This window comes from Hippocampus guttulatus, chromosome 1, assembly GCF_054856545.1.
Source record: "Hippocampus guttulatus isolate MCC_2025c chromosome 1, RoL_Hgut_1.0, whole genome shotgun sequence".
In the NCBI taxonomy this organism is placed as follows: domain Eukaryota; kingdom Metazoa; phylum Chordata; class Actinopteri; order Syngnathiformes; family Syngnathidae; genus Hippocampus; species Hippocampus guttulatus.
The window spans coordinates 24,248,330-24,259,767 of NC_141261.1; the positions used below are offsets into that span (position 1 = coordinate 24,248,330).

The window sequence follows — 11,438 nt, forward strand, 5'->3', positions numbered from 1 at the left end:
TCTCCAATTGAGCGGAAGTATTGCACAACCGCAGGAGCGCAGCAGCAAGGTTGCCAGATAACGCAACGGGGGTTAATCTGTTGACAAAGCATCCTTTAACAGCATGTGAGCGAGGCCCTGATGCTTTCAATCAACTTGTTCATGAGACGTTCCTGTCCACATTCAGGTAGCAGCTCCAAACCAGAAACGGGCCACAAAATTGACGGAACCACAAGTTGAAACAAAATGGATCAATCTTGAGGTGGTTTCCTGACAGAATTACAGATCACCATATTCACTAAGTGTGCTAAACTGCTGGTGGCACCCTTGGACGACACAGAAAACAGCAGTTTTCAACGCAAGATACAAGACTGCTGAGGGTGTGACAGCAAGTGTCTATTTTTAAACCTGCGAAACCAACTTCAGCTATGTTGAAGGCCAAATGAAAAGAGGAACTTTGGTGCCTTGAGATAAGGGTTTCACTTGTCCCGTGACCATGCTTGTAAGTCAAAACACGAGTTTCTCAAATCATCTTTCCTCGTTGAAATTCAAGGGAAATGCCATTTATCATGCTTCAAGCCCCAGCGCTTCACTTTTTTCACAACGTTACAGCCTCATTCCCAAAACAGAATAAATTCCTTGTTTTTTTCTTTTTTTTAATGAAGTCTTGGCCTACAACTTTAAAGGAAAGGCAGATGCCCTCCCTGACTCTATCCGGCTGGTTTGTGGGTGTGCGTGTGCGTGTGCCACAGCATGTCCGTGGGTTCCCATGCGTGTCATCTGTGTCAAGGGAGGGGGGCGGTAATTGTGAGTCCATTTTTATTTTTTTTGGGTCACCCTGTTTATACGTAGTTCATATGCAGGATTTGCATATGAGAAAACAGAAGAAAGACACGAGTGCCTCCCAAGACAATTTGCAGAGCTGGGAAGTGCCTGCGATTCAGTCACAGAGTTGAATTGGCTTGTGAGAGGTTCGCTCCGATGACACAACAGACGGGCCGAGGTGGCTGTGGAGGGACTGAGAGAGCTGTGGAGACAAGTGAGAAAAATGAGCAAGAGCGAGAAAGATGGGATCATTGAGGGTGGGGTCACCAGACTAGCTCAGCAGACGGCGAGGGGAACAAGGGTTGCCACTGTGCGTTTGGTTTGCTTAATCGCTAAATCTTCTCTAATCGGGATGAGAGGGGGAGAGCATGCTGCCTGATTTAAGACTGCACAGTCTGTGTCGGGACCTGAAGGAGGACAGACACCCTAGGTGCCCATTACAAGAGACGGAGGGAGGGGGCAGACGAGAGCAACAGACACTTTGGGGAACTTCAGATGAAGCATTTTTTTTCAAAGGGAGGGAAGCAACAAGATGCTTTCAGCCATCAAAAAGAAGGGGACTCTCAATGGATGGATTCTTTCAGGGTGAGAATTTTTGCTCGCACCTAAAAGAAGCTTTATTTGATGTCGGGGAAGATAATTTTGATTTGTGCTTTGGAGTCAAGAAGGCGAGGCTTATGTTTGCAAGTTTAAGGAAGCTTAAGCAATAGAGAGGTGAGGCAGAAGGTACCGTTTGGCAGGAAGTTGGAGCCACACCGCAAGTTCAACTTCAAGAAAAAATATATATAAATGTAAAGTTTTGCTTGAATGACAGAAAAGTTGTCATTACTGCACTCGAATAACTCATTCTGCATAGCCCATCTGTTATTCTTATGAAGACTTGTTCAATTATCGTATTAGTGAACTAGGTTACATCAAACATCCAAACAGCTAGATGCCCATTAAAAGACACACGTAAAAGAGTTTTACTAGTTTTTGCTTCCTCTCTTTGAAAAAGATGATTTCAGTCAGGTTCACGTACAGAGGGAGTAAACCGTTTTTTTTTTTTTCGATAAATTACATTTTCACTCAACATGTTAAGTACACATTATATGCTTCACTCAATGTAAGTCATCTCCATTATCAGCTCCTCCACCCAAACCACATGTCCTTGAAGGACAACCACTGACTGAAGATTGTCCGAGGGCTGCAGGTAAAGGTTTAAGGCCCCATGAAATATCAGAGCCCATCAGCATGTGATCTATCGCCCTGACTCACCCCTGTCTGTCATAAGGCTGCCAAGAGGCGTCACCAGCAGACCTGCCACATGTCACTTAGCAGCATGGCCCACGGCTGGACAATCTGACTCACAATTCCCCACTTTGAAATGAGAGGAGACTCAAATCCTGAAAAACAACCTTCAAAAATGTTGTTTGTTAAACGGGCAATGTCACCTAATCAGGGCCAAGGATAAATACACAATAAGTTGAACTTCAAAAATGAAATCTGACAGCATAAAAAAAATTATTTGCCTGAGATGGGCTAATTCATATTTTGAGAAGTTCATTCTTATCAGATTCAGTGTTGTAGAAAGACAGTAGTTTATTTTGAGAGCATAACAACAAGGAATTGGAACTACTTTGGTAGAATGGCCCAAATACATCAACGGTGATTTCTCCCACCAGACCTTCAGTCCACTTTTACAGTTGATGGTCTAAGTCAAAATTTCTGCGGGTATCCACTCGTGCTCCTCTCACTTCAAGTCCGAAATCTTGCCATGCTGATAGACTCAGACCTGCCTTTGAGCAATCCTATCAAATCACTCACTAAGACAGCCTTTTAGCAGCTGAAAAAAGCATCCGGACTGAAGGGTTGAAAGCTCCAAACAGACCAGGAGAAACGTATCCATTCTTTTCTCTCCAGTAGACTTGATTATTGTAACGCTCGTCTCCCTCAAAAGAGCATCAAACAGCTGCAGCTCATCCAGAATGCTGTAGCTCGGGTTCTAACCACAACAAAGAGATCATGACATATTACTTCAGTCCTAAAGGCTTTACGCTGTCTCCTGGTAGTAGAATAGATTTGAAAATTCTGCTACTGGACTTCATATCACTGAATGGTTGGATCCTGATAACATTAAAGAAACGCTGATTGAATATAAAGCCAGTAGGGCTCTGAGATCTGCAGATTCGGGTTAATTAGTGGATCCGAGAGTGTTGAAGTGGCAGTTAGCTGTTGTGCTGGACAAACAAAGCTGCCTTGCATTGCCTTTTGCCTGAAAACGGTCTGGGCGAGTTTAACAACGCTGGCAAAAGGTGCGCTGTCCAGGCAGCTTATGCATCAAGTCAATTGAACTTACAGATCAGTGGGGCTGAAGTGAGGTTGTCACGTTCCGTACGGAGCAGGAAAAGGGAACTGCTTCGTACGTAACGGAGAAAACGAAAACAAGCGGATCCCCGAAATAGCAGACACCGACAAGGACTTTGTAAAAACAATAATATTTATTACAAACAAAAATCCCGCCTAATAAACAACAGAAAACGCTGGTCAAAGAACGATAGCCAGGAAAGGAAAAACGCGACAACAGAAAACGCTGGTAAAGAACGAGAACCAGGAAAATAAGAAAACACGACAACAGAAAACGCTTGCAAAAACCGGCAAGGAACGTATGTTAATACAAATACTAGATCGAGCACGATAATATAATGATTCCCTTGGGACGATGAAAATGTAACTAACCGCGAATGGTATCGAATAATTTGTGAAACATGGGCAACAGGATAGCAGGTGCAATCTCTGGCAAATAGGCAGCAGGTGTGCAGGCGGCAGAAGTGAACGCGTGCCACCTGCTGCCGAACACGGATCATGACAGAGGTGAAGCGCTTCATCCTCTTTAGGCCTCGGAGCAAGCCCTCTCAGTTCACCTGGAACACGTTCGTTCACCACAAAGATGCTCCACTCTATAGTTATCACTGAGGCCAAACTGGAGTTTATTTCAAGTTGATGAAATACACTGCTACGGTGAAAACGGTGCTCCTTTGGAATATGTGCACCTTTGTGAAAGGAGATGTGCTCTCTTTAGTTGCTTTTGAAGGAAGGCGCCTGTGGCGGTTTGTCCAAAAGCCGGACAGGGAACTTCTATTTGTGTCCTTCTCAACATCTTTCCTTTCCAGGTGAGAATGGCACACAGAAGACAAGACGCTGAGCTGTGATCCCGGCAGAGGGGTCTGGGCGGCAGGGGGCTCATGGCCTCGACACGTGACGACTCCCACTTGGGCACTGGCCCGTCTGAGGATCCTGAGACGAACCTGGATGATTCAGACTCTGCAAGTGTCCTCTCTGACGACTCAGTGCTTCCTAACTTTGAAAGAGACGACACGTATGCAGAGTCTCCTAAAACAGTCTATGAGGCATGTCTTCGCAATGATCCCATCTCCCTGCGAAGGATTCTGGAGAGAGGCGTGACCAAGGAAGAGGCCATGGAGTTGGACATTAACGGCAGGGTGAGAAACATTGCAATGCACTCCAATGCAATAGATGTTATTACAAACATAATAGCGCTCAACATAATCAATACCATGTAAGTCACTCAGTATTTCAAACAGCTTTTATATTGGACCTCGTTGTGTCCCAAAGGAACTGTGTGTGGTAATGTACAAACTCTTTGACTGCCCCTTTCTCATTTGTGGCCGCCCTATCAAATAGGTGCCATTTGCTTGTTGGAACTTGGTCAGAAATTAACTGAAAATGTGGGTCTTTTTTCAACTCTAAATCTAGTAATCCACATGTTAAACTACTCAAAATATGCATTCCGCCATCTCAGGCAAACGTTTTGATGTCGTTATTTTATTGTATTTGATTATATTTGTGTGTAGTTGGGTCATGGAGTGACACAAATGTGTACCAAAAAAAAGGATGATTTTGAAATTGTTCCATATGACAAAGTCTAGTTTTAGAAAGCAGAGACAAATGCAATTTTCCACTTTTCAAGATAGATTAAATATATATTTTAAACAGACACTCCTATAAATAAAAAATTAGATGAGTGCTTCTCACCCGACCCAGAAAGAAGAAAACATTTGGCGCTCCACCCAGCCCTCTGCCGTGACTACAAATAGTATCATTTAGCTCCAAAATTATTAGAAATACGCCACTGCATAACATTGTGAGTGAAAAAAAAATATATATATATATATATATATATATATCAAAGAATGATATATAGATCAACGTTCAACAATAAATAACTTGGAAAGCATGCTACCAGGGGTCATGCACCCCACCTGTCATTGCACCGACCTCCTTGCAGTGGGCGGCACTCCACTGTTTGAGTAGAATGGAATTGGATCAACGTGCAGGACACTACTCAGTAGATTTATTGTACATTTATACATTTCCTGGTGAACCAAATGGCACATTTTTGGTGGATTGGGCCATTTATTGGCCCATTTTGATTATTATTTTTTTTAATGCCATGAAATTATCTTAAATGAAATGTTATTGTCTTTTATATGTTTCATTAGACTTGTGTCAATGTGAAAAAACACCTGAATAAAAATCATATACTTTACACAATATAAATAAGGTCCACGAAAAGCGTGAGTCCATTTTTTTTTGGGGGTCACCCTGTTTATACGTAGCTTGTCTACATATTTGCCCATCAGAGTGGACTAATGGTGGCTGTGAGCAAAGGGTTTGTGGACATCGTCACCACGCTGCATGTATGCCCACTAATAGACATAAACCACCAAGACAATGATGGCAACTCTGCCCTCATGATTGCAGCCCAGGCCGGTATGTTGCACCACAATTGAGACACCACACTCGCACGGATCACACCTCCATTCATTTCAATGTTGTCTTCATGTCTCCTGCAGGCTTCACCACTATTCTCAACTACATCCTCAACTACTACTCTGGTGTGGACATTGAGGTCAGGGATCCTCGTGGCTTTACCGCCCTCATCAAGGCAGGCATGCAGGGCAGAGAGGACTGTGTGTCGGCCCTGCTCATGCACGGTAACTTCAAACATGGCCTTTGCCTTACGTGCATGCATCAGGAGACAATTAAAGCTTCTGCATCTGCCTAAGACAACACCGAATAGTACCTGAATTGCAGATTTCTGTCATGAGAAGCCCCTTATACATAAATGGCAAGTGAGGTTAATTTTGCTTGGCAAATATGACCTTGCAGATATCTGAAATGACAACTTTTTACAGGAAGATTGTAGTTCAATTTGGACAGGACTGAAGTACCAATATCTACAACACATTTCCAGTTCAGCTGTTAGACCAGTGATGGGCAATTAATTCTGCAAAGGAACGACAAAACAACCCGAAACACTTGCCAAGGTGGCAACCTCAACTTGATCTGTATTATTTTGTTTGTATTTTGATTAAGTGTGGTGAAACAAAATCATAAGCGACCATCAAAATGACATCTTGACACTCCACACGAAATTATGAATCAATTTGTGCACCAACCGCAAACTCACATCACAACTGCCAAATACTGTATATAGATAAGTGGGATGTATATTATTGAGAGTGATGTTTAATGATACGGTGATGACTTATAAGAGACCCAATTTGTACCGTGTATAAAACTGTAGATTTGCACACGATATCATCAGGCCAAATTATCTTGGTCCTCTTCCATCTACTGTGCAGGAAATTAAAATGTTGCTGGCATTAGGAGCACTGTTGTCATTTTTGCTCATCTCTTTCATGGCAAAACAGTCACTCGTGGGGTGTGAAAAGTTGCTCAATATTACATATTTGACACAAGTACTTGCTTAACGTCCACAAGCATGCACATAGATTAAAAAGTGCAAATTTCAAAATTAAAGTACCGCATTATTTCTGCTTTGACTTCATGATCACTGTGAGGGCCAGTCAGATACTAGATGTGGCACCCGGGCCCATACTTTGCCCGGGATGGTGTTCAATGAAAAAAGGTCTTCCTGTATAGTCTAAATCAGCGGTTCTTAACCTGGGTTCGATCGAACCCTGGGGGTTCCATTAATCGGTCTCAGGAGTTCGACGGAGCCTCTGCCATGGAGGTTAAGACAACCAGACTCAACATGTCAATTAGTTATCACACGCCCGCTTGGCCATCACTGGCTGCAGATGATCACATGACATTGCTTGTCCAATCTGTGCTGCGGGAAATTTAGTTCGCTCAGCAGCCAACGTGTGACTGTCGTAATAGTAGGTGGTAAAAAAAATGTAAATTATACTTATGTCTTGAAATTTTATTTAGTTTTTTCTGTTTCTAATATATGCGTTTTTTTTATGTCTTGAAGTTGTAAAAAGTCATATTTTTGTTTTTCACTAATGAAGAGTTCGGTGAATGCTTAACCACTGGTCTAAATGTTCATCATTGAATGGGTGAGTTCCAAAAGTGGCCACATGGTAGCGTTATTGGACGGCATGTAAAGCCATCCATTCATTTTTCTCGACGGTTAATTTTTAACTGGGTCGCTGGTGTGCTCAAGCCTATCCCAGCTGACTTTGGGCGAGAATCAGCAATTAATCACGCCATATGTCTTGACATGAGTAAACATGTAAGCGCTAATATTTGACTTTTTTTGTCACGCGCAGGTGCCGAAATGAATGCAATGGACCATGTTCAAGCTCGTGGTTTGAAGGACTGGGTCTTGAAGACGGGAAGATTTGAGACGATGAACAGAATCCGCTATCTGCAGGCTCATCCTGTGGCTGAGCAGTTTTGTGAGCGCTACGCACCTGAGTGGCCGCCGCTCAAACAGCTGGTGGCAAAGGCCACTGCCACCAAGACCACAAGCCAGAGACTGCGGCAGCGCTTGAAGGACAGCTTCACCTTCAGCTTCCCTCAGGACCCCCAAGCCAACGGGGTCATGGACCACCTGGTGCGCATGACCACAAGCATCCACAGCCCCCTCATAGCCACGGCTTGCCATCCACTGTGTCCCAGCAGCCCCCCAGAAATCGGGAAGCGGCGCTTTGCCGTTCCCGAGCTACTTGAAAAGCACAGCAGCAAGGAGCTGGAGGAATGCACGGTGTCTCATAGCAACGGCTCTCTCACTGCCTCTTTGCCCAGCACTGCATCAGTCGCCTCGGTATACCGGACCTCCTGCTGCCAGGAGGCAGAGCGCAGGGACAGCGTGCCAGTCGGGAGCATGAGAGGCTTCATTCCCCGCAGCATGGCGTACAGGAACAGCATCTTCCCCACGGGCTGTGTCCCCAAAATTGAAGTGACCAAATCTGGCGAACTCACCCCAAAGAAAGAGAAGAAGAAGAAAAGGCAGAAGGGCTACCTGGAGCCTCCTGTGTGGAGGTACAAGGAGGCCAAGGAGGAGAAAAAGAGGGAAAAGAACAAGGAAATACAAAGAGAGCAGGAGAGAATATCCAAGGTGTCCAAAAACGAAAACAAAACATGACTCGAATTGGAAGTTTCCACAGATGATTGTTGATTCCTTTGAAGACTATTTGGACAAAATTTGTATCAGCTGCCGGAGTAAAATATGCAATGTTGATTGGATTCACAAAACATGCCCAGTCTTCCATTCAATTAGGTTTGAGCTATTTCTTATTCATGAATTAAAACCTAAATTAGTAGTCTTGCTGGGGGGTCTGAGTGTTACCTGCCACTGTGCTGGCATTCGTTTACCCTATCCCTGTATACTGAAAATAAATACGCCTTCTAAATTTGTGAACAATTCTGCTCAATATGAATGATTGACAAAATTGCCAAGTCCATAAAGTAAAATGAGGCTTCAAAATCATGAAAAATGCCTTTGTCACCACTGTCAAATACTGTGGGCATCTCTGATGACAGCCTCCGCTTGCTGGAATGAAGCCCACCAGGTCACGGCGGCGCTTTGCCCGCCATGATGAGCGTTGCCAGACACCAGCTAGCTTATAAGCTAACAGGCTTCCAGGCTCCTCTTGGTTGCCTGAGGGGCGGCTGGCTCATCGCCCAACTATGTCATTGAACTTCAAGTTTTACTGCAATGGGGGAGGGCGAATCATGTTGGATATCCAAGCACGGATTTGGAGGCCATGCTAGCCATAGTTTTCAGTCTTTCACATCAGCAGTAATTATCTGCAAACAGGTATGATGTGCTTAGAAAGGGTTCCTCAGCATTATTAACAAAATCACCACATTGACACCCAACAATGTGGCCGTGTGTGAGCATTTTTAATCTCAAATGATAATGGAAGCCATATTGAACATATAGTATGCTGGATATTTTGGTTAAAGAAAAAGACAGGAGCTACTGTAGCGTTTGCTCTGTGTGCAACCTATACTGGAGCATCTACCAGGTGCCTTTTATGTCCTCATGAGAGGACTTTTATCACATTTCTTAAACACCTCAGGAATCTCTCTCTCTCTCACACTATTAGTTCTCACAGGATTTTACCAAGATGTTTTGGACAGTTCTATCTTACCATTAAACAGTTTGGGGAAAGGCCATTTTCCGTTCCCAGAAAACCAAGTAAGGTTTACAATAGGCATGCTCATATGAGCGTGGTGTGGGAGAAAAATCAAGGCACAAATATTCTTGGTAATGAGTGCCAAACAATCCCAAACATGCTATGTGTTGCGCTTATTAAACACAGACGCAGGTCAGTCGTTCCAAACGTCACTGAGATTGTTTCTCTTGCGAGATCGCAAGAGTGTATTGATTGTGGTGACACAACCCATCATGTATGGCCCATGCGTTGGGATCATTACATTGAGTGGCTACTTATGTGTTCCTCTCAGTGTGCAACAAAAGTTAAAAACCAAAGACATTGGTGTTGTTGATGTGGTCATTTTTGGATTGTTGCATCACATTAGATTATTATTAGTATAATGTGTCATTTCCTCTTCACCAAAGGGAACTTGCTGACTTTAGGTCAGCGCTGCAATGAATAAATCCCCAGAGTGCTCTGAAGGAGCACATAAGATCAGTAAGTAAGGCGTGACCTGGGCCAAGTAGTACGTAATTAGACCAGTGACTTAATCAATGTGACTTAAAGTGACAACTATAAAGCTAAAGTTATACTCTCAGATTAAACTGATAAAGACTATTTTCCTGAGATAAAGTGAAGGCAAGTGAATGTCTGTGTGAAATACAACGAGCAACGTGCTCTTATTTACACGGCAACTCAAGTGAGAGCCTCCAGCCACGTCGACGGCCCAAAGCAGAGAGATGACTGCGCCTGAGCACAACGGTGGCGGCACTTCCATAACTGAAAACACCCTCTGTTGCTGCCATAAGTTACACAACTGAGGCAATCAAGCACCTTATTTTCTAATGACAAGACAAAACAGAAGCGTGCAACAACATGAAATCAAATCAGTGCAGACAATCTAACAAGGCTGCATTTAAAGTTCTCCTTATCCAAAGAGACTTCTTAATCAACACTTTTGTGCTCCATTTGTACCCTGGGACTGCGGTTCTCTCGTGTTGGCCCCCTGGGACCCAATTATTGCAAAGCTGCAAGTATATAACTAGCCTGCACTGCATTTGTTTACAAGTGGCTTAAGCACGAGGCTGCTACAAAGTTCCCCTGCTATTTGTGGAGGACAGCGAATGACCCCTCCCGTGGATAACGAAGTGATAATTAATTTTAATTCCATTGTTACTTCAATTTTGGATCATCTCGAAATTAAAAAGAGAATAATTGATGAAAAACGATGATGTGTGGAACAGAATGGTGTGTGGATGTGTTTTCTGGCCACCAAGACAACAAATTTGATGAAAAGTTGCACTCAGTAGCAATGTACTGAATAAAAACACACAGTAACCCGAAAACATGGAAAATGTGAGCACAAATATGTACCTAATGTATTGTCCTTCTTTGTTCGTCTTTTGTGGGGTCGTTTGGCAGCTGGCAAATCAGCCCAAGTGTGTATTACTGCCACCATGGGATACTATATTGTCCTTTTTCTGAATTGATGGCGGTGGGATGTTGTCAAATTTGCTATCGCCATTTAGTGGTGGGGGTATGAAATGCACTTATATGTCCATTTTTTCCTCAAATCGGTTCGCTGAGTGACATGTGATCATATGTAAAAAAAAATAAAAAATTTAAAAAATCAAAAACTGAAGTCAATCCAGCAATGTATTTTATATTAGATAACAATAAAAAGCTATTAAGTAAAAAATGTTTTACTTGACTTTCCCTTGATCTGCATCGTAATGCATTAGACCAGTGGTTCTTAACCTTGTTAGAGGTACCGAACCCAACCAGTTCATATGCACATTCACTGAACCCTTCATTAATGAAAAATAAAAATGATATATATTTTTTTTTTACAAATTCAAGACATTAAAAAACGCATTTATTAAAATCTGAAAATAACTTAAATAGAATTTCAAGACATAAGTAGATATATTTTTTTAATTGTGCACAAAATGAACCAGCTAGAGATGGACAAGCAGACGTGTCATAACTAATTGACATGTTGAGTCGGGTATGTCTTAATCTCCATGGCAGAGGCTCCGTCGAACCCTAAGAACCACTGCATTAGACTGTACAGAATGTTCTGTCTGCACATGCGCTCGCATGTGTGTGTGTGTGTGTGTGTTACTTACCCGTATTTCTTTTTTCATTTCACTTTGATTGTGTGCAACATCTTGAAAACTATGACTAATCATCATAAATGCTCTGAAATGTAAGTGT

General features: G+C 42.9%; 1 protein-coding gene across 1 annotated transcript; it reads left to right on the forward strand.

Annotated features, from left to right (window-relative positions):
- Positions 1-1,212: 1,212 nt before the first annotated feature.
- On the forward strand, positions 1,213-10,827 carry ankrd33aa (ankyrin repeat domain 33Aa). The gene is made up of 5 exons (XM_086121554.1): positions 1,213-1,389; positions 3,957-4,286; positions 5,448-5,577; positions 5,661-5,801; positions 7,386-10,827. Exons 2-5 carry the CDS (start codon positions 4,029-4,031, stop codon positions 8,201-8,203), a joined length of 1,347 nt encoding a protein of 448 aa, XP_085977680.1. The 5' UTR covers positions 1,213-1,389; positions 3,957-4,028; the 3' UTR covers positions 8,204-10,827.
- The last annotated feature ends 611 nt before the right edge of the window (positions 10,828-11,438 follow it).